The sequence below is a fragment of the Oncorhynchus mykiss genome, chromosome 12, assembly GCF_057628025.1.
Source record: "Oncorhynchus mykiss isolate SJ-2025 chromosome 12, ASM5762802v1, whole genome shotgun sequence".
Lineage (NCBI taxonomy): Eukaryota > Metazoa > Chordata > Actinopteri > Salmoniformes > Salmonidae > Oncorhynchus > Oncorhynchus mykiss.
Genome location: NC_143033.1, coordinates 62271599 through 62296246, shown reverse-complemented (window position 1 = coordinate 62296246; position 24648 = coordinate 62271599). Strand labels below are relative to the sequence as shown.

The 24648-nt window shown below is 41.1% G+C and overlaps 1 protein-coding gene across 3 annotated transcripts; it reads right to left on the bottom strand.

Moving 5' to 3' along the window:
- Positions 1–461: 461 nt before the first annotated feature.
- On the bottom strand, positions 462–24349 carry LOC110537868 (sideroflexin-5). 3 transcript variants are annotated; one of them, XM_021624302.3, is made up of 14 exons: positions 23726–24349; positions 10391–10459; positions 9936–10013; positions 9715–9741; positions 8051–8105; positions 7929–7954; positions 7641–7694; positions 7427–7483; positions 7114–7179; positions 6713–6803; positions 5711–5826; positions 3379–3464; positions 2987–3104; positions 462–2783 (listed from the first exon to the last, which is right to left on the bottom strand). In XM_021624302.3, the coding sequence occupies exons 1-14, from the start codon at positions 23780–23782 to the stop codon at positions 2706–2708; spliced, it is 978 nt and encodes a 325-aa protein (XP_021479977.1). In that variant the 5' UTR covers positions 23783–24349; the 3' UTR covers positions 462–2705. The 3 variants fall into 3 exon arrangements, with proteins under 3 accessions (XP_021479977.1, XP_021479976.1, XP_090047616.1); XM_021624301.3 differs by having other exon boundaries at positions 7406–7483; positions 23726–23879; XM_090191490.1 differs by lacking the exons at positions 9936–10013; positions 10391–10459; positions 23726–24349 and having other exon boundaries at positions 7406–7483; positions 9715–9826.
- Between the last annotated feature and the right edge of the window lie 299 nt (positions 24350–24648).

Sequence of the window (24648 nt, the reverse complement as noted above, 5' to 3'; positions counted from 1 at the left end):
GTCAACATTGGATCATTCAGAGATCCTCACTGAACTTCTGGAGTTTGCTGCACTGAAAGTAAAGGGGCTGAATAATTTTGCACGCCCAATTTTTCAGTTTTTGATTTGTTAAAAAAGTTAGAAATATCCAATAAATGTCCTTCCACTTCATTATTGTGTCCCACTTGTTGTTGATTCTTCACAAAAAAATACAGTTTTATATCTTTATGTTTGAAGCCTGAAATCTGGCAAAAGGTCGCAAAGTTCAAGGGGGCCGAATACTTTCGCAAGGCACTGTATGTAGAGAAGGTAATGGATAACACATTGGTTAGTACAATATATTCTGGCAATATTATATGCACACAAAAACATTGTACTGTGCAATATAACTGTGCACCAGTCATATAACTTCTTCAATCAGTCAATACTGTATTGTACCCTTTCTCATGCAATTATCATCGGGAAAGGAATGTACAAAAATATAAAACGTAGAATAGAAAACTTTATTTTTAGCAACCATGGTCCACAAACCGACTTCCTCTAGAATGTCCTAGAATGGACCTAGTCAAGAAACAGACCTAGGCTGCATCCCGATTCTCCACCCTTCTCCCCAAGTGTGCACTTGCACATTCCCCATAATAGTGGTGGAATCTTACACCAATCCAGTGCTTTTAAATCCATGATGGTGCACACCTAGGGACGAGGGTGGAGAACTGGGATTCAACCATAGCCTGTGGTACGGGGTGTAGAGGCTAGGGGCCGTTTCTGGACAGGGGCATCTTTGTAATCTTTACATCAGACTCAAGTAGCCTACAGAATAGCCTAGCCTGCTCTTTCACATTATACAGTGCTTTCATAAAGTATTCACACCCCTAGACTATTTCCACATGTTGTTATGTTAAAACCTGAATTTAAAATGGATTCAATTGAGAATATGTTTACAGACAATATATTTTTCCATGAACACAGAATTAAATAGAACAGTAGAATGGAGATGATTACAGGATGCCCATCTTTTGTTATACAGTGACTTCAGAAAGTATTCACACCCCTTGACTTTTTCCACATTTTGTGTCACTGGCCTACACACACTATAACGTCAATGTGGAATGTTTTTAGAGTTTTTTTTACAAATTCATTATAAATGAAAATCTGAAATGTCTTGAGTCAATAAGTATTCAACCCCTTTGTTATGGCAAGCGTAAATAGGTTCAGGAGAAAATATTTGCTAAACAAGTTACATAATAAAGTTGCATTGGCTCACTCTGTGTGCAAGAATAGTGTTTAACATGATTTTGAGTGACTACCTCCTCTTTGTACCCCACACATACAGATAATTGTAAGGTCCCTCAGCCGAGCAGTGAATTTCAAATACAGATTCAAACACCAGGGAGGTTTTCCAATGCCTCAAAATAAGGGTACCTATTGGTAGATGGGTACAACAACAAAAAGCTAACATTGAATATCCCTTTGAGCATGGTGAACTTAATAATTACACTTTGGATGGTGTATCAATACACCCAGTTACTACAAAGATACAGGCATCCTTCCTAACTAAGTTGCCGGAGAGGAAGGAAATCGCTCAGGTATTACACCATGAGGCCAGCCAATGGTGACTTGAAAACAGTTACAGAGTTTAATGGCTGTGATAGGAGAAATGGAGGATGGATCAACAACCTTTTAGCAGGACAATAACCTAAAACACAAGGCCAAATATACACTGGAGTTGCTTACCAAGAAAGCATTGAATGTTCCTGAGTGGCCTACTTCCAGTTTTTACTTAATTACGCTTGAAAATCTATGGCTAGACTTAAATGGATGTTTAGCAATGATCAACAACCAACTTGACAGAGCTTGAAGAATTTTAAAAATAATGTATAAATATTGTACAATCCAGGTGTGCAAAGCTCGTAGAGACTTACAGCTGTAATCACTCCCATAGGTGATTCTAACATGTGATTGACTCAGGGGTGTGAATACTTATGTAAATTAGATATTTCTGTATTGTGTGTAGATGGGTGAGAGAGAAAACAAATCTATCTAATCCATTTTGAATTCAGGCTGTAACAAAACAATGTGGAATAGGTCAAGGGGTATGTAACACTCTGTCAGGATCTATCACTCAACACTGATTCATGGGATTGTAAAACTATTTTAGATTGTATCTTTTACTTAAACATATTTTTTTTTAAACTTCAGGTCAACAATAAAAACATCTCATAAAAATTTAAACAATTGGGTTGATCAGCATGACCAATTGCGAAATAGCTGGTATGGTATGGGCATTACATTATAAAGTTCCATCATAACATATTACAACATATTACATATGACAACAATATTGTTCTGTTAACCTCCCTCAATCCTTACTGATTTGCATAATTTTCACATTCCATGGAATGTGTTGTATTAAAACCATTGATTAAGACAGTACATTATCTATGCAACACTATTTTAATGCAGCAAAAAGTGCCTGGAGCTGTTACCATGCTATGGGAGACAGAGATCCAGGGTGAAGTTTCCCCCAGGTTCAGATCTGGGATAAGCTTCTCCTCCCCAATCCATTAGTGGGAAAATACAAAACTGAGCCAAGATCAGCGTCTAGGGGCAACTTCACCCTACACCAGAGAGAGACCTGGAGTGTCCGTTACAGCCAGTCAAAAAGGAGGCTAATTTGCACCTCTGTTCAGTGCCCTGTCCTCTACTCTCTCCTCGGGGGCCAGTCATCACAGTCCCTTGTTGTAGGTCACCACCTTGCAATCGGTTGCCATTGCGATCTCCGGCTCAAGCTGAGACACCTCTATCTGTTGAAGTTGAACCAGAGAAACATGTAAACACACAATACCCCTACCAACCGTCTGCAACACCTAATAGCCTGTCACAGTACCTCTAAATCCAGAACCTTTATCGTTCGTTCTTAATTACAAGAGAGACAAGTGAAGTGTGTCTGAGGTTAATTCCTCCCAGCTGTCCAGCCAGCCTCCAGGGATAGCAGCAGCAGTGGTACCTGAGACATCTGTGGGAATAGGCTGATGGCCAGGGGCAGGGAGAGGCTGAAGGTAGCCAGACACACCAGGCTGTGGATGGGCAGCAACAGCCTCCGATTCATCTGCAGCAATGGAAGTCTAACAGACAAGAAGGGAAGCACACATTTATTGAGTACAATCTCAACACTAATACAACACTTCTTACACATGATTACAAAATGATTACACCTCCACCCTTCCAAAAAATGAAATGCCACAGAATGTTAATATGGTGAAAACATTGTCCTATCCAGGACCCTATTTTTCAGGCTTTAGGTATTGGGATGACCATAACTCAACTGACACTATTCTGATATTAATGAAGGGACTAGACAAGGCAGTACACTAAATATTTCTGACCCATCTGACTTACTTTTCTAGGTAGGACATAATGATGGGAGGAAGGACAAATATTGGCATCGGGAGGACCACTCTGGTAAAGGCTGTCTCCATAATTGCCTGGGGGAAAGAACAATATTGTGCACATGCTTCAATTCAAAATATTGCAATATGTTGGATTAAATTCCCCCTCCCATGAGGTTTGAAGGATGCAGCATATGGACATATGAGGAAAAACACATAAATATGTTTATGTTTACTAATAATACATTTTAAAATAAACCTGTTCTTACTTTATTGAACCTCATATGAAGAATCATACTGACTTCAGTCACAGACAGACTATTCAGAAACTGATTCTCCACACATTAAAAATACACATTTTGCATCGAATATAAAATGTCGACATTTTGCAGACAAAATATTTTGCCAGGAACAGAGAACTAAATAGAACACTAGAATGGACATGATTACAAGATGGCCATCTTGGTCAGGGTATCTTTCATTCTAAATACTGATTGAATATGCTAAAACAATGAATTTGATATACAGTGCTTTCGGAAAGTATTCACGCACCTTGACTTTTCCACATTTTGTGTTACTGCCTGAATTTAAAATTGTCTGGCCTATACACAATACCCCATAATGTCAAAGTGGAATTATGTTTTCAGAATTTTGAGGGACAATTTTAAAGGTCCCTCAGTCGAGCAGTGAATGTTAAACACAGGTTGAATCTGTGTTTACAAAGACCAGGGAGGTTTTCCAATGCCTCGCAAAGAAGGGCACCCATTGGTAGATGGGTCAAAATAAAAAAGCAGACATTGAATATCCCTTTGAGAACGGTGAAGTTATTCATTACACTTTGAATTGTGTATTAATACACCCAGTCACTACAAAGATACAGGTGTCCTTCCTCACTCAGTTGCTGGAGAGGAAGGAAACCGCTCAGTGATTTCACAATGAGGCCAATGGTGACTTTAAAACAGTTTAATGGCCATGATAGGAGAAAACAGAATGGATAAACAACATTGTAGTTACAACACAATACTAACTTAAATGACAGAGTGAAAAGAAGGAAGCCTGCACAGAATACAAAATATTCAAAAAACATGCATCCTGTTTGCAATAAGGCACTAAAGTAAAACTGCAACAAATGTGGCAAAGAAAGTAACTTTATGTCCTGAATACAAAGTGTTATGTTTGGGGCAAATCCAACACATCGCTGAGTACCACTCTTCACATTTTAAAGCATGTTGGTGGCTGCATCATGTTATGGGTATGCTTGTCATCGAGTTTTTAAAAATAAAAATACATGGAATAGAGCTAGGGGAAATCCTAGAGGAAAACCTGTTTCAGTCTGCTTTCCCACAAACACTTGGAGATAAATTTACCTTTGAGCAGGACAATAACCTACAACACAAGGCCAAATATACAATGGAGTTGGTTACCAAGACAATATGGAATGTTCCTGAGTGGCCTAGTTACAGTCTTGACTTAAATCGTCTTGAAAATCTATGGCAAGACTTGAAAATGGCTGTCTATTAATGATCAACAACCAACTTGACAGAGCTTAAAGATTTTTTTTAAGAATAATGTACAAATATTGTCATAGTAGGGGCACCCCCTGAAAAATCTCAATTAAAAAAATATATTAATAAAAATATACAGTACCAGTCAACATTTTGGGCACACCTACTCATTCAAGGTTTTTTCTTTATTTGAACTATTTTCTACATTGTAGAATAACAGTGAAGACATTAAAACTATGAAATAACACATGCAATCATGTAGTAAGCATAAAAAGTGTTAAACAAATCAAAATATATTTGAGATTCTTCAAAATAGCCACCCTTTGCCTTGAAGACAGCTTTGAACACTCTTGGCATTCTCTCAACCACCTTCATGAGGTAGTCACCTGAAATGGATTTCAATTAACAGGTGTGCCTTCTTAATGCATTTCAGCCAATCAGTTGTGTTGTGACAAGGTAGGGTTGGTATACAGAAGATAGCCCTATTTGGTAAAAGACCAAGTCCATATTAGGAGCTGTTCTTGCCATAATTATTATTCTACAATGTAGAAAATAGTAAAAATAAAGAAAAATACTTGAATGAGTAGGTGTGTCAAAACTTTTGACTGATGCTGTATATTAGCGGACCGATTTAGCCGTTATTTTTCTGGCTTTAACACAACAAAATGTGGAATAAGTCAAGAGGTATGCATACTTTCGGAAGGCACTGTATCTGCACAGTATGTTTGATAGCTAGCGAGTGGAATGACTCCATTCATTTTCTCTCTGTGGCCAGGAAGGAAACAGTATTTTTATAAAGGCTTGTGCGAGAGGTCTCACTGATGACCAGCCACTCACATGTTTGGCAGCAATCTTTGAGGAGCCCAATATGTTCCCATTTTCGTCCAGCACGTTGACGCCCTCCGACAACTCATTGTGCCTCATGAGGCCCACGTTGCAAATGTTGGCACTGGCTGAGTAAGCAGAGAATACTGGTTGTGACAGTGGCAATGTCTGACATTCAGCTGAGATTGAGACCTACCCATTTGAATACTCTAAAAACGTATCTTTCCTTCCTCCCATTCTTGAAGTAATCACTGATCTGACACTACTAGACAACTAGAATAGTCAGATAGGTGCAGTGAAATGTTGATTTTTTTACAGGGTCAGCCATAGTAGTATGGAGCCCCTGGAGCAAATTGGGGTTAAGTGCCTTGCTCACAGGCACATCCGATTTTTCACCTTGTCAGCTCCAGATTTTGAACCACTGACTTTTCGGTTACTGGCCTGACGCTCTAACCGCTAGGCTACCTGCCGCCGACTACTTTAGGGATGGCAGGAAGGAAGGATGCATTTTAAGAGTATTCCAACAGGGCCAATGTATCTATTTCATCTTGATTTGTTTGGAGTATTCTGCTTCAGCATGTGAGGTCTATAGACAGGCCCTTAGTAAGCACATAGGTTTCACATTTACAACTGGGGAGAGCTTATAGTACAACCTTGACAATATTGAACAGAGATCTATGTAGTAGGAGGGTAGCTATTAGCTAGACATTGCTAATCATACAAAGCTTATAGAGAAGAAACCGGCAGCAAAGCTCTGCCTCCTCTGACACCAAATGTTTTGCAGCTCTTGTTAAAGGTGATTGATGCATTTATAGCAAAGCTCTATTAACAAAAAGGAGAAGACCTACATACAGGACAGACGGAGAATGAACCCAAAAGTAAACGCAATGCAGCCTATTCATTTGCACCTGTAGCTCATATTACTTTGTGACAAACTGATTTTAAATCAAGTCTAGATGTTCACATTAATACTATATTAATGTGTTTTTATTCAAATGATTTACGAATACTTACCCACAGCTGGGAAAGGGATGAGTCTCTGTATTATCATTCGGGTCGCTGGACTCAACCTGTTGGCTTTCTGAATCAGTACATTCAGTCCTACCTGAACAACACAGCACAAAGTTTAGGATACACTCTAAAACCACAGGAGGCTGCTGAGGGGAGGGCGGCTCATAATAATGGCTGGAATGGAATGGTATCAAACACATGGAAACCATGTATTTGATGTGTTCCATACTATTCCATTCATTCCGTTTCAGCCATCACTATGAGCCTGTCCTCCCCAATTAAGGTGCTATTGGCCGCCTGTGCTCTAAACCCATTTAACACGTTACATATAGCAGAAATAGGCCGAACAGAATCGCTGAAACTGAATATTCATTCCCATACATGTATAATAATCATCAACTGACCGCAAGAGAGACAGCACTGGTCACAGCTCCGAAGTAACCTTGAAGAAACGTGGATGTCGGTGTAGGCTAATATGAACAACAACACGAATGACTTAGTATCTCACAGCCTCTTACGTAAGGCTAACATTGGCTAAAATCACTCTCTTGAATACCAAAACCTTGAATGGAAAATGTACACTTTGACATCAGTCACATGTTCAAAACACTTTCTATACAGTACATCTGGGTGAGAATCAAGCCGTCTGGTGAGAATCAAGCCGTAAATAATATAGATGATCCTCTCATACACTACCTTGGTAGCATCATACACTACCTTAGTAGCATTGCGGTTTGAGTAGTTGACACAGGCATTGTGACTCTGGTTAAGCCACTGAAAGGAGAAAAAAAAAAGAAAAAAAAAGAAAAAAAAAACATTCTGTGAAATTCAATTACATCACTTTACCTCACTGGGAAGGAGAGCGTATCCAATGTGGATATTAACAACATGGGACCGTTATTGCTGAAAAGGTTGCTTGTAATGTCTTTACCTGCCAGAAAATGGTGGATACCACAGTCTGATTTGGAAGAAGAAGGCCCACAACCTAGATTAGGCCAGACAGGGAGACAATAGTGCAACTGCTCTAGTCTTGCAAGGTCTCCAGAATGACTGCTTCCCTCAAAACCAAAAAGTCAGTACAACCAACAGTGTATTATTAAACAAGTGACCATACCAGATGTTACACGTATTTACAGACACTAATCATCTTCAGGACAAAGTTGAATATTGTATCCATAGATACATATGAAATACAGTAATAATTTCATATAAGACTTACAATTGGTGTTCCAAATGGGACATAACCTGTTTAGATGCAAAAAAAGATATAAAATCAGGGTAAAAATTACCATTAACAAAATAAAAGTCACTCTGGTGAAAATCTTCACTTGGAAGTCATACCTGACATTCGAAAAGGCATGAAAATCTTCTCTCCTGTGTCAGGATGAATGATGGCCTACATTCAGATATGAGAAAGAGTGTGACATCATCATCATGCTTCCAAGAGGAGAGGGAAAATGTATGTATGGCAACACATACAGTTGAAGTTGGAAGTTTACATGCACTTAGGTTGGAGTTATTAAAAGTTTTTTTTTAAACCACTCCACAAATTTCTTATTAACAAACTATAGTTTTGGCAAGTCGGTTAGGACATCTACTTTGTGCATGACACAAGTAATTTTTCCAACAATTGTTTACAGACAGATTATTTCACTTATAATTAATTGTATCACAATTCCAGTGTGTCAGAAGTTTAGATCCATAAGTTGACTGTGCCTTTAAACAGCTTGAAAAATTCCAGAAAATGATGTCATGGTTTTAGAAGGTTCTGATAAATGATGTCAATTAGCCTGAGTCAATTGGAGGTGTACCTGTGGATGTAATTCAAGGCCTACCTTCAAACTCAGTGCCTCTTTGCTTGACATCATGGGAAAATCAAAAGAAATCAGCCAAGACCTCAGAAAAAAATGGTAGACCTCCACAAGTCTGGTTCATCCTTGGGATCAATTTCCAAACGCCTGAAGGTACCACATTCATCTGTACAAACAATAGTACGCAAGTATAAGCACCATGGGACCATGCCGCCATCATACCACTCAGTCTCCTAGAGATGAATGTACTTTGGTGCAAAAAGGGAAAATCAATCCCAGAACAACATCAAAGGACCTTGTGAAGATTCTGGAGGAAACAGGTACAAAAGTATCTATATGAGGACAAAGATCATACTTTTTCAAGAAATGTCCTCTGGTCTGATGAAACAAAAATATAACTGTTTGGCCATAATGATCATCGTTATGTTTGGAGGAAAAAGGGGGAAGCTTGCCAGCCAAAGAACACCATCACAACTGTGAAGCACAGTGGTGGCAGCATCATGTTGTGGGGGTGCTTTGCTGCAGGAGGGACTGGTGCACTTCACAAAATAGATGGCAACATGAGGGAGGAATATTATGTGGATATACTGAAGCAACATCTCAAGACATCAGTCAGGAAGCTAAAGCTTGGTCACAAATGGGTCTTCCAAATGGACAATGACCCCAAGCACACTTACAAAGTTGTGGCAAAATGGCTTAAGGACAACAAAGTCAAGGTATTCGAGTGGCCATCACAAAGCCCTGACCTCAATCCAATAGAACATGTGTGGGCAGAACTGAAAAAGTGTGTACGAGCAAGGAGGCCTTTACAAACCTGACTCAGTTACACCAGCTCTGTCAGGAGGAATGGGCCAAAATTCACCCAACTTATTGTGGGACGCTTGTGGAAGGCTACCCGAAATGTTTGACTCAAGTTAAACAATTTAAAGGCAATGCTACCAAATACTAAATGAGTGTATGTAAACTTCTGACTCACTGGGAATGTGATGAAATAAATAAAAGCTGAAAAAAATAATTATTACTATTATTCTGACATTTCACATTCTTAAAATAAAGTGGTGATCCTAACTGACCTAAGACAGGGAATTTTACTAGGGTTAAATGTCAGGATTTGTGAAGGTGTATGTAAACTTCCAACTTCCAACTTCAACTGTACATGGGGTCATGTATGAACAGACGTGTGCCACAACTTACCTGCGTGACCTTTTGGGCTTCCCATAGCTAAATAGTAAAAAAAAACCAGCTATGTCAGTTCAGCGCAGTGAGGGGAAATGCTGGGCAGCTGAATGTATGGAGTGTGTTACAGCTACACATTGAAAGTGTCATAAACATTATGCTTAAAATAAAATAACATTTTGGAAAAGTATATATTCTGTAACACTGACAAAGGAATTTCTGAAAAACAAAAAGCTAACCTGTAGATCAGAAACTCCAGGTGGTAGTTTTCCGTGTTTAAATTCATCCAGGAGCTTAATGCATTCTGTCAATCGTCTCTGGAGAGATAAGTAATTTGAGTCAACAAGATAATTAATAATAGGTAGGTTTCGAGTTAATGTGTTATCTCATAGAAGGAAATCGGGCATCTTTAGCCCAGTGGGCCTGTCCCAAAATTATTTTGGGCAGAATTAACAATGGGCTAACAATGGGGCCTTTGAGGGAAAAATGGGCTGGTGTATGAGAAATTTGTAGGTCAATTTCTGTTCCTAGTCCGACCCTGTGTTATCTGATTTGATTCCAGATCTAAAGTATTGGACGGTATTCTCCTGTTGCCACCATTCCCAAGTCTCATATACAAGTCTGGTCTCTTACAAAAACCAATTGCTGAAGTAGTAAAACAGTATGTGGATTGATGTTTTCGACTGTACCTTACCTCAGACACAAAGAGTGTGCTGGGGTCAATGATCTCTACAAAGTGTTTCAGCCGGCCAAGAAATGAACTCTGGAAAAGACAAAGCAAGTAGTTAATTCTTGATGAGCTAATGCAATACCAAATCTTAACACCCCATCTCTCTGTAAATAGGTAGCACACTTGTATGTGAGGGGGAATGAATGAGGGGGAAATCAGGAGAAAGAGGGAGAGAACATCTTCAATGGCTATGTACGTTATCAGTGGTGCACAGAGTGGGTGAGACCTCGCAGGAAAAAATTCAAACCACCCAATTCATTCCTTTATTGTATACCATTAACGATAGTAACTAAATTACTTGTGCACATCTTCAATAATCCAGTCCCACTCTAAACAAAATATAACTTTTAAGGCTCATTGAAGCCTTCATAAATCCTTCATAAGGCAAATATGGATGCCTCAGAAATCCTCCATAAGCAAATCACATGTTATGTGAAGGGTGACAAAAAGTTTATGCAACATTTTCCAAATTTCTATCAACCTTTACGTAGTATTATATTACTTACAAATGCTTTGTGAAGCTATGTAGGGCTTATGAATACTTTATGAATGCCTTAATACATTTTAGTCAGTATAGTATAGATTTTAGTATAGTCAGATGATCTTTAATAACGTGTTGTTTGTGGGTACCCAAATTCAACATTTAAATAACGAATCAACGTCTCAATTTCAAATGATGTGGATTGAAGGTAAGTGGTCAAACTGCTAACTGTTGTTTAGAGTTAAATTACTTGAAAATATTTGAGGGATACAAAGTAAGACAGAACAGATGTGTGGGTTGACTCTTAAGACACAGTGCACTTGAGCATGTTTTCGTCACCCCTCTTTCGCAGAGTCCTTCTTACTTGTTTACATTCATGCCTAGTGTCTCTTGGTATCTTTCCAATGTATAACTCTTATTCAGTGGTGTAAATTACTTAAGTAAAAACACTTTAAAATACTACTTCATTAATTTTTTGGGGTATCTGTACTTTACTTTTTATATTTGACAACTTTTACTTCACTACGTTCCTCCTATACATTTTCCCTGACACCCAAAAGTACTCGTTACATTTTGAATGGCTAGCAGCACAGGAATATTGTCAAATTCATGCACTTATCAAGAGAACATCCATGGTCATCCCTATTACCTTTAATCTGGCGGACTCCATGAACACAAATGCTTAGTTTTTTGGCAAATTATGTTGGAGTGTGAACCTGGCTATTCATAAATAAATGAAAACAAGAAAATGGTGCAGTCTGGTTTGCTTAATATAGGGAATTTTAAATGATTTATACTCACTCTCAATACTTAAGTATATTTTAGCTATTACATTTACTTTTGATACTTAAGTATATTTAAAACCAAATACCTTGAGACTTTTACTCGAGTAGTATTTTACTGGGTGACTTTCACTTTTACTTGAGTAATTCTCAATTAAGGCATCTTTACTTTTACTCAAGTATGACAGTTTGGATACTTTTTTCACCACTGCTCTTATTTTATATTTATTTTTAGAATGAGACATACACTACCGTTCAAAAGTTTGGGGTCACTTAGAAATGTCCGTGTTTTTGAAAGAAAAGCACATTTTATGTACATTAAAATAACATCAAATTGATCAGAAATACAGTGTAGACATTGTTAATGTTGTAAATGACTATTGTAGTTGGAAACGGCAGATTTTTTATGGAATATCTACATAGGTGTACAGAGGACCATTATCAGCAACCATTTCTCCTGTGTTCCAAAGGCACATTGTGTTAGCAAATCCAAGTTTATCATTTTAAAAGGCTAATTGATCATTAGAAAACCCTTTGGCAATTATGTTAGCACATCTGAAAACTGTTGTTCTGATTAAAGAAGCAATAAAACGGGCCTTCTTTAGTCTAGTTGAGTATCTGGAGCATCAGCATTTGTGTGTTCGATTACAGGCTCAAAACGGCCAGAAACAAAGAACTTTCTTCTGAAACTTGTCAGTCTATTCTTGTTCTGAGAAATGAAGGCTATTCCAAATTGACAAGAAACTGAAGATCAGGTACCGGCAGAGTTCCTCTGTCCAGTGTGTGTTCTTTATCCCCATCTTAATCTTTTCTTTTTATAGGCCAGTCTGAGATATGTATTTTTCTTTGCAACTCTGCCTAGAAGGCCAGCATCCCGTAGTTGCCTCTTCACTTCATTGAGGACTTGTGAGGCGTCTGTTTCTCAAACCACTCCACTTTCTATTCTGGTTAACGTCAGTTTGCTCTGTTCTGTGAAGGGAGTAGTATACAGCGTTGTACGAGATCTTCAGTTTCTTGGCAATTTCTCACATGGAATAGCCTTCATATATTAAATACACACACATAGAGTGGCAAGAAAAAGTATGTGAACCCTTTGGAAATTTCAAAGTGTAAATTACTAACTTCAGAAGCCTTTTTCATCCTCAAATACACTACAAGTTATCCATCAACAGGGTGATCAAATTAAGATGCCACCTCTGTACACATGGGCTGTGAAGACATTTATATATGGGTTGTGAGGACACTGAATAACAAAATGATACACATATTATGCAGAAGTCCAGGTTCTTACCACTGTATATATAAAAATCCTTGTCTAACTGTTCTGAACTTTAATGTATTTGTACATTTATGTGGGCCCCAGGAAGAGTAGCTGCTGCATGTGCAGTAGCTAATGGGGATCCTAATGAACTAAACTAAACTTGGTGGTTTTTCCCTTCCCCTTACTAGATGGGCCCGACCATACATTGTGAGCCAACAGTTTGAAAAGGCCTGATGGCAGTGCTTGCCAAGATTAAATTTGGCAAACCAGATGGACTGAAACATGGCAGCTTCAATCAGATGCCTTCAAGCCATGCATCACTTATGAAAGGCAGGAGACAAAAGGCAAGACAGGAGAGTTCGTCCCTCCATATTCATTATCTTTCCTACATTCAGTTTTAATTGAAAACAGACTCCTCCACCTCTAATGCCATGTAATTGTGAAGAATGCAGTAGCTACCGTTCTGTAAGTCTGTGTATCCTTTGGTTATTCAGTGTCCTCACAGCCCATATATAAATGTCTTCACAGCTCATGTGTACAGAGGTGGGATCTTAATTTGATCACCCTGTTGCTGGATAACTTGTGGTGTATTTGAGGATGAAAAAGGCTTCTGAAGTTAATAATTTACACTTTGAAATTTCAGACTTGATTTTACCTTACGAAAAATGTATCAACCCCTACAAAACTGTCCATTAATTATAACCCACAAATTAATTCTAATTTCCTGTTGATGCAGGATTGTTTTTCTGCTGTAGCAAACTGGCTCAAATTAAGTTCCTGCATCTGCAGCGCTGCAGTAGCTCCAGTTTTGTCTGGGAGAAGAGCACAGGCTCCATGTGAGAAGACTGTTTTAATTATGCATGTGCTTCAGTTCTCCAGAGAATACACAACACACAGCTAGCAGAGATGTATCACGGGCAGCAGCAAAAGGAGTCAGTGAGATTCAAGACCTGGCCTAATTTTAACTGGTGTGATGCAACGAACTGAACATTTTACTGCATATGCCTTTTTTTTACCGTAAGCCAACCTGTGCTGAAGATTTTTGGGCCACAAAATATGGACGGATGCTCTATTCGTGAAACAATGAAACCTTCCATCACCCATTGATAAATGCAGCGTTTGACATCATATGACTGGAGGCTTGTAATGATAAAAATCAAAATTGCTATTGCAGGATGATTCAATGTTTCACATGAACAAAATTATTTTGGTTAGGCAATTGCATCAGAGGTTGCGAAATGAAGGTCTAAATACACTTAAGCCTCTTGGAGCTGTGAGAAGAGACTCACAATAGCCTGTGTAAATTACTATCTTTTCAAGTATCAAGTTCATTAGTCTTATGTACGGGATACACATGGTATACATCGTCCTACGGAATTCTTACTTGCAGGTTCCTTCCCGACAATGCAACAATAAGAAATAAGAAAACAAAGTAATGGCTCAGTAGAATAAACATTTTAGCATAGGTATAATAAAGGAAGGCACAATTTTGTCCAATATTTACACATGTTTTGTGAAAGGGGGGATTGTGTGTGTGTGTGTGTGTGTAACGGTTTTCTTTAGGTGAAGGAGAGGCGGACCAAAATGCAGCGTGGTGGTTATTCATGATTCTTTAATCCAAGAAAACTATACATGAATAAACTAACAAAAACAATAAACGTGAGAAAACCTAAACAGCCTATCTGGTGACAACAAACACAAAGACAGGAACAATCACCCACGAAACACTCAAAGAATATGGCTGCCTAAATATGGTTCCCAATCAGAGACAACGATAAACACCTGCCTCTGATTGAGAACCACTCCAGACAGCTATAGACTTACCTAGAAAACCCCACTAAGCCACAATCACAATACGTACGAAAAAACCCCAAGACAAAACACACCACATACAAAACTCATGTCACACCCTGGCCTGACCAAATTAATAAAGAAAACACAAAATACTAAGACCAGGGCGTAACAGAACCCCCCCCCCCGCCAGTCAGCGGTGCGGACTCCCGACCGCACAACTAAACCCATAGGGGAGGGTCCGGGTGGGCGTCTGTCCATGGTGGCGGCTCCGGCGTGGGACGTGAACCCCACTCTCCAACAAAGTCTTAGTCCCTTTGCCTTGCGTCCTTAGATAGGCGATCCTCGCCGCCGACCTTGGCCTAGTAGTCCTCACCAAGGGCCCCACTGGACTGAGGGGTAGCTCGGGACTGAGGGGTAGCTCGGGACTGAGGGGTAGCTCGGCACTGAGAGGAAGCTCAGCACTGAGAGGAAGCTCAGGCAGGTAGTTGGCTATGGCAGATCCTGGCTGGCTGGCAGTTCTGGCAGATCCTGGCTGACTGGCGGATCCTGGCTGAATGGCGGATCCTGGCTGAATAGCGGATCTGGAAGATCCTGGCTGACTGGCAGCTCTGGCTGCTCCATGCTGACTGGCAGCTCTGGCTGCTCCATGCTGACTGGCAGCTCTGGCTGCTCCATGCTGACTGGCTGCTCCATGCTGACTGGCGGCTCTGGCTGCTCCATGCTGACTGGCGGCTCTGGCTGCTCCATGCTGACTGGCGGCTCTGGCTGCTCCATGCTGACTGGCGGCTCTGGCTGCTCCATGCTGACTGGCGGCTCTGGCTGCTCCATGCTGACTGGCGGCTCTGGCTGCTCCATGCTGACTGGCAGCTCTGGCTGCTCCATGCTGACTGGCTGCTCCATGCTGACTGGCGGCTCTGGCTGCTCCATGCTGACTGGCGGCTCTGGCTGCTCCATGCTGACTGGCGGCTCTGGCTGCTCCATGCTGACTGGCGGCTCTGGCTGCTCCATGCTGACTGGCGGCTCTGGCTGCTCCATGCTGACTGGCGGCTCTGGCGGCTCCATGCAGACTGGCAGCTCTGGCGGCTCCTTGCAGACTGGCAGCTCTGGCGGCTCTTGCAGACTGGCAGCTCTGGCGGGCATCCTGCAGACTGGCAGCTCTGGCAGCTCCTTGCAGACTGGCAGCTCCTTGCAGACTGGCAGCTCCTTGCAGACTGGCAGCTCCTTGCAGACTGGCAGCTCTGGACAGGCGGGAGACTCCAGCAGCGCTGTAGAGGCGGAAGGCTCTGGCGGCGCTAAACAGGCGGGAGACTCCGGCAGCACTGGAGAGGAGGAAGGCTCCGACTGCGCTGAACAGGCGGGAGACTCCGGCAGCGCTGGAGAGGAGGAAGGCTCTGGCAGCGCTGGACAGGCGAGGCGCACTGTAGGCCTGATGCGTGGTGCTGGCACTGGTGGTACAGGGCCGAGAACATGCACAGGAAGCCTGGTGCGGGGAGCTGCCACCGGAGGGCTGATGCGTGGAGGTGGTACTGGATAGACCGGACCGTGCAGGCGCACTGGAGCTCTTGAGCACCGAGCCTGCCCAACCTTACCTGGTTGAATACTCCCGGTCGCCCTGCCAGTGCGGCGAGGTGGAATAGCCCGCACTGGGCTATGCAGGCGAACCGGGGACACCGAGCGCAAGGCTGGTGCCATGTAAGCCGGCCCAAGGAGACGCACTGGGGACCAGATGCGTAGAGCCGGCTTCATGGCACTTGGCTCGATGCTCACTCTAGCCCGGCTGATACGCGGAGCTGGAATGTACCGCACCGGGCTATGCACCCGCACTGGAGACACCGTGCGCACCACAGCATAACACGGTGCCTGCCCAGTCTCTCTAGCCCCCCGGTAAGCACAGGAAGTTTGCGCAGGTCTCCTACCTGGCGTAGCCATACTCCCTGTGAGCCCCCCCCCAACAAATTTTTGGGGCTGACTCCCGGGCTTCCTTCCACGCCGCCGTGTTCGTTTCTCCAACTCCATTCTCCTATAACCTTCCTCGCACTGCTCCAGCGAATCCCAGGCGGGCTCCGGCACTCTCCCTGGGTCGACCACCCACCTGTCTATTTCCTCCCAAGTAGTATAGTCCATATTCTTGCCGTCCAAAACGTCCTCCCATGTCCATTCCTCCTTTCGCTGCTCCTGCTGCCGCTGCCTGTCACCACGCCGCTTGGTCCTGTTGTGGTGGGTGATTCTGTAACGGTTTTCTTGTGGTGAAGGAGAGTCGGACCAAAATGCAGCGTGGTTTTTATTCATGGTTCTTTAATGAAGAAACTACACAAAACTAACAAAAATAACAAAACAATAATCATGAGAAAACCTAACAGCCTATCTGGTGACAGGAACAATCACCCACGAAACACTCAAAGAATATGGCTGCCTAAATATGGTTCCCAATCAGAGACAACGATAAACACCTGCCTCTGATTGAGAACCACTCCAGACAGGCATAGACTATGCTAGATAACCATACTAAGCCACAAACCCAATACCTAACAAAAACCCCAAGACAAAACACACCACATAAATAAACCCATGTCACACCCTGGCCTGACCAAAATAATAAAGAAAACACAAAATACTAAGACCAGGGCTTGACAGTGTGTATCATAGTGCTGAGTGATTGGTGTTTTTTGAAGTCGATTCGGTGTCGGTTGGTTTTTGATCTCGCTACTTTTTTTCAACATTAAATGCACTAAGTCCCGTGATGGTAGTGACTGCCCATTACTGCTTATCACTTATTAACTCCAGTTTAATTTATTCACAGTACTTTAAAATATTTAAATTGTGTATATTACATTTGTTTTATTTGATGACTTTATTATCTAATTCCAAGTCATCATCTCTATAGAGCTGCTAGCTATGCTGTCTGACAAAAATCACAATTTTAGTAGTTCTTCAATGTAAATAAGGCATACTTTTATGACTGCTGAATACCATCTATTAATCACATAGATAATGTATTTTCAGGTAAAGATACTTCATGAAGCAAATACTCTCTAACCACTTATTATACCTCAGTGTCTATCCCTCTCGATCACGCATTCTGTCTCTTTTACATAGCAGGCGTAAAAGAAACACAGAACGGACAAGTAGACACGCAATGGATTATGGTCATTGTAATTAATTACCACATTTTCTGTGCAAAAATATGTAGAATATAGGCCTATTGGAATCTACAACTCCCTACTACATCACACAGTTCTGGTTTGATCTGATATATCTCTAGAGAAGCTTTCCAATTGACATTTTGGTTAATAGCACTAGTGTTGCGCGTGTGTGTGTGTGTGTGTGTGTGTGTGTGTGTGTGTGTGTGTGTGTTATGCAGGGTTGGGTAGGTTACGTTCTAAATGTAATCTTCTACAGTTATTAATTACCTGTCCAAAACTGTAATCAGTAATAACTTGTAATCTGATTACTTTCAGGTACTTTTAGATCACTTTCCCCTTATGAGGCTCAGGTTAGTAGCTGGCACAGCCACAAAGTCATACTATTTGATTTTAAACCTAACCTTAACCACACTGCTAACCCTAATGCCTAACTATAACCTTAAATTAATACCAAAAATACTTTTACAATATAGCTTATTTTGATTTTGCAGTTGGCCCAACTAACAGAAATCGCTCAGTTCTGCCTTTATCATGGAGGACTGATTGGGCTCATTGCTTTGAGTTGAAAAATAAATGCTGCTCTCTGAATGGCATGCTTGAACACCGAAAAAGTGCTATTTGCACATGAAAAACAAAATGGTAATTTTCCATTAAGAAAATAAAAAGCCCCACTCCTGGTCTTCTTAAAATTAAAAGTGTTTTTGACAGCATGGAACTCAAACTTTCATTCCATAGCCTGGGATCCGGACTATGCAGCTGTTGCAACAGCGTATTTTTCACTGGCTGTCCACCGGAGGCATATTCATTACTCTGCTTCTGATGCAAAACATTTCTTAAACAGAAGCAAACGGAATGAAACGAGAAGGGACCTACCTGAATTTGTTCAATAGAAACTCTTGTTTTGCTCTTCTTGCTTCCGTGTGATTCTTAAACTGTAAACGGTTTCTCTAATAAATATACCCCTGGTCGCAAAAACAATGATTGATGGGCAGCTTAAAAACTTCTTCAATTCAACCAATTGGGTTAAAATACACATACATTTGTGAACAGCAATCCACAACAACCACTATGAGAGCAGCAGTGTGATTCACATCAATGTGCTATGTAGTCTAGATATCAATAATAAGAGATATCAGTATCGTCCGTCCGTCCGTTGGTTACGTACCACGGCTGTAGTCCTTATCTCCAAACGTTTATTCAAGTAGGATTATCTTTGGATGCCGACAGCGGTCGCACCATTGGAATACAAAGCTTTTGGACTGTAGCCTACAAAAGCCTAATCCTTGTCTTTTCCCGCGATCCATTAAACACATTTGGTGCGTCGTCATAGTGGTCTTTGATTTGTGGTTAGACTCGCTCAGGCAGAACAAACTTAAAACATGCGCCTTTTTTTAAAATGCTGATTGGAATGTCATTGAGAAAACAGAAAGGTGTCCCCAAAATAATTCTGAATTTAAAAGTTATCCTCAAAGTAATAATCTAGTTTTTCAAAAATATCTGTAATCTGATTACAATATTTTAGCTGGTAATGAATTGCAGTTAGTTTTCTTTGTAATCCGTTACACCCTAACCCTGGTGCTGAGGTGCGGAAAGTCAGTGCAAGTGGTCATTCTAGTGGCTTGTAAATGGAAACTGTCTCTGAGCATGTTGGCATCAGACCTCATGAGCCGATACAGTCTGCCCAATGGTAAGGGAGTGAATAGCTCATGGCTGGGGTGTGTGGGTCCTTGATGCTGCAGGCCTTTCTCAGGCACCATTTCGAGTAGATGTCCTGGATGGGTGGGAGCACAGTCCCAGTGATGTACACAGATGTCTTCACCACCCACTGGAGGGCCATGTGGCTGTGGATGGAGCAATTCCCGTATCAGGCCGTGATGCAACTGGTCAGAACCCTCTATATTTTGAAGAGGTAGTATTTGGAGAGGACTGGGTGGCATTCCGATTTTCTTCAGCTGGATGTAGAGACGCAGTTGCACCCTCTTGACAAGAGTGGTGGTGTTGTTGGTCCATGTCAAGTCCTCGTGAGGTGGACGCCAAGGAACATAAAACTGCTGACTCTCTCTACTGCAGTCCCGTTGATGTGGATCGGGGCATGTTACCTCCTCTGCTTCCTGAAGTCAACAATCAACTCCTTGGTTTTGCTGAAGTTGAGGGAGAGGTTGTTGTCCTGGCACCACAATGCCAGTTCACATACCTTCCCCTATAAGCTGACTCATCGTTGTTGGTTATCAGGCCTACAACCATGGTGTCATCAGCAAACTTGATGGAGTTGTGTCATTCAAAACGACTCAGTTGTGGGTGAACAAAGGGTACAGCATGGAGATAACAATAGTGTTGAATGCTGAACTGTAGTCAATAAACAGCATTCTCACATACAGTGCATTCCGAAAGTATTCAGACTAGGGATGCACAATATATCGGGTGAGCATATCGGAATCGGCCGATATTAGTGGTACGCGCAATGTCCAACCTCAAAATATAAAATCAGTCAATTGAAATAAATTCATTAGGGCCTAATCTATGGATTTCACATGACTGGGCAGGGGCACAGCCATGAGTGGTCCAGGGAAGGGCATAGTCTGTCTAAAGGTAGACAGACCATTAATCTGGCACACATTGCAACAGGATGACCCAGATTCTTAGGAGCTGAACTATCTGATGTTTGCCTGGCTATCCAAACTCCTTGCTCAAGCCGAACACTACGCAACGCCCATGGAGGATAGTTTCTTCTTCGCAATGAGTCTGGATTGTCCCAATCGGTATTAGATAGAACGTTGAGGTCCCGCTTCCTATGGTGAAAACAACCGGTGGTTACCCCATTGGCTACGTGTAGCCTAATTGGACACCGGGTCCCCACATTTCCCATGCAGAATAGCCTGAAGCCACAGGGCTCTTCTTGCTGGCTCTATTTCCCTATGTGGGAGCATTGCGAACCATAGGTCGGGATTTTTGACCTGGTTACATTGAACAAGACAGCAGCTTTTCGGTATGTTTTGTTATTTCTGTGTAACAAAAAATCTACAGAGAAGTTGGCTCTTTTACAATGCAAGTCAATGGGAAAGAATGTTTGCTTTCTCCAATTTGGGGGAGTAGTCAAGGGGAATTCCTTCTTATGACCTGAATGCCTCCCTGACGATTTCTAGAATGCAAACACATTCTAACCGTTCTGATTGGTCCCAGCAATCGGTGGGTTGGGCCAGAGCCAGAACACAAATGGGTAAAGCGTCATTTAAAAATGTAATTAGCTTTGATAATCTGATTGGTTACAGATTATTCAATCACTGATGACTTTGTTTTGTACAACACCCCTCACCTCAAACATAGCGCAGCAGAATCATTTAGTTTGGGTCATTAGAAGAGGCATATTTAAATGGTTGGAAGTAGGGATGCACGATATATCGGTGAACATATCGGAATCGGAAGATATTAGCTAAAAATGCCAACATCAGTATCGATGTCTAGTTTAACGCCGATGTGGAAAACTGATGTCAAAGCTGACGTGTATACATATATAACGTGGGTACATGAAGTAATGACGCCACGTAAAATTTTGCGCTATAAATGCAACACAGCATTCCTAAACAAGCCTGCAATGTCTGCTATTTGGATCGAGCAGTCAACAAGTCGAGCAGTCATTTGAAAGAGTAACAAAATTTCAGCGAGACAACTCAAAGGCGAAATCCATTAAAGCCAAGATAATGGAATTCATTGCCCTTGACAATTAACCGTTCTCTGTCGTGGGTGATGTTGGCTTTCGCCGACTGGTTGAGCATCGGTACACACTACCAAGTGTTCTATTTTTCAGATGTTGCCCTACCAGAGGTACACAGTAATAGCATCACTGCTATTAGCTTCACGACATACATACTATGGAACGCCATTTAGTTCTTTGCGTGTCAAAAAAAGATACAGTAGCACTGGCAAAGCTGTACAAAAAAAGTCTGCAAACAAGCAAACACCGGCCACGAACGATGTGTTTATAATACCACGTTGGTAATAAAGTATAATTTGTTCGACCGCAACTTCTGAGGTAGCTAGCTTTAGCAACTTAACCCTGTTGCCCAAAGCTAACGTTATAAGCAGCCGGCTAGCTTCATCTGGCTAATGAGGCGTGGCCGGACCATGTCATGTGTTGTGAAGCTAGCCACAAAAAGGATTAGGCACAATAGTGGAATTTGCGGTTTTCCGTCAAAATAAAAGTACATAATTGACAGTGATGCAAATGAATACAAATAGTAAAATTATGCCATACTTTTATTTTGAAGGCTAACTGCAAAGTCCACTGTTGTGGCTAATCCTTATTGTGGCTAGCTTCACATAGATGGGTCCGACCATTAATCAAATAAAAACTGAATTATAAATTTGAGTTATTTTAGACGATGACACATAGTTAGCTAGCTAACTTTAGCTACTGAAACAGATTGTCGTTTTGCTATGTTTTTGGGGAAGAACATTGTTTGCATCCATGAGCTAGCTAGCTTTTTTTATGACCAGCACTGTAGGTGCGCGAGACATCATAGCATACGTATCGATGAATCGTTGTGACATATGAAATACAAGTGATAGTTATTACACATTGATTACACTACGTAAAAAAATGTAGGAATGAGTTAAATTATTATGTGACGTGCCGTCATATTCAGGTCCTGATTGGTCAACAAGCTTATTTGACAAGTCAAATAGTGTTAAAGAGTATATTTTTTGACACGCAAAGACCCAAACGCCGTTCCATAGAAATCCTGGTTGAGAATGAAACAACTGAACAACTGATCAACGAAACAGCACAGCAAGTAAGTGAAAAAAAAAAAATTTTGATGATGTTTTACTGGTAATGGGAACATACGTAAATGCCAACAAAATAGGTTTTTGGTCATTGTGGTGTGTGTAATCTTTATTTAACTAGGCAAGTTGGTTACGAACAAAAAGCCCATTTCAGACGACGCTGGGCCAATTGTGCGCCGCCCTATGGGAATCACGGCCGGATGTGATACAGCTTGGATTCGAACCAGGGACTGTAGTGACGCCTCTTGTGTGTTAACTATTTAAACTGTATTAGAATGCTTAAAAAGCCACTAAAATGTTAAATATCAATTAGCTTTATCGGTATCAGGTTTTTTTTGGCAAGGAAAATAAGTATTGGCCAAAAATGTCATATTGGTGCATCACTAGTTGGAAGGAACACATTGTTTTTAAACAAAGTGATGAGGCCTACATAAATTCTTACTTGTCACTTTTTTATCCCTCATGAAGGTTTCAGATTATGCCGAGAGATAAAAAGGCGCAAAGAGATAAAAATAATCCGGATGTCACATAAAAAGTCATAATAAAGCTATTCAATTATATTTAGGCTGTTCTATATGCCTATTCAGTGCAGTCTACTCAAGTGTAATAAAGAACCTGAAAAAAATCTAGAACATTTTGCCAATTTTTCTTTAAGTAAGACTAATGCTGATTTACAGATCAGGCACGCAAAACGCCATTATTAGGACCATAGGATGTTCGCAAAGTATTTTAGCCTCAGCATTTAGCTACAGTGGGGCGGCCAACCCCGCTATCATCTCCGAAACACATCCCCACCCCTCGTTTTCGCTACTTGTTAATTTCAAGAAAGTAGGATACTTTCTTGCATTTGCGCAGAACATAAACAGTATGGCACTACAAAGATTTTACAAACATGTATCGATCGGACATCAGAGGCAACTTTTGTACAAAGTCACAAGCAGCGAGCATAATGATGTGATCGCAGGCAGAGGTCGGATCTATAGTGTTTTTTGTGCACTCGTAGAGATACCAAACAATGGGAATAATGATACAAAAAAGTCAAAAAATATGCTTTACCTGATCATATCGAGGTTTTCCAAGCTGGAATGCAGGACAGGCTGCAGATTCCGCCATGAGAACGGATAAGTATTTGTTTATAAATAAAGTCAGTCATGAAACGGGATTTTTAAGTAGTGAACTGGCTATACTCCGTGAAACTAGAGAAGCAATTAATCGCAATGTTATTTGGGAGGTGTAGTTTCTGTCATCTCCAGTTACACAGCGAAAGTTATACAAGATGACTACACATCCCAAATAATTGATCAGTTGAAAATAGGTTGCATAACTGTTTTTGTGTTATGGCAGAGAGGAAGAGGCGAAGCGAGAGGTTTTACTTCACCCAAAATCTGTCCATGAAAATAAGGGACACACTCTTTCCACTGCATTTCGCCTGGTGTGCAAGGACTGCACGGCGTGCGTCCACGTTGCGTCCACGTTCAACCAAGAACCCTCGATGTGTAACGTAAACTCGTACATCGCCTTGGTCCGTACAATTGCCCTTCTTTTAGCTCCCCAAAAACGTAATACCTCCAGATCAACTGTAATGTCAATACCATTGTAAAGCACAATTTCTCCCCTTTCCAACATAATCAATTACATGACCTAAACGCTGCCCGTTTCTGCATAATTCAAGCAGGCAATGAGCCCTGTTGGGTCTTTTTTTTAAATGGCGGGTGGGGAAGCGAAACTAATGCGTGACAGTGAGAAGGAGAGATGGTTGTGTGGGAAAAAATGCTTTTTTTCACTGGATTTGTCCAACTTATCACCTTATCGCCTCTAAAATGTAAATAAAACACTATAAAGAGTTTATATAATGTGTCATTACATACCCATTTGAAGGTTGTCTCAAATTTGAATTGGGTTTTTAGGGTGGTGCTAAAGTGATCTTAGAAGTAAACAGCGGCTTTGAGAATGATGATCTCATTTAATGATGACGCAAA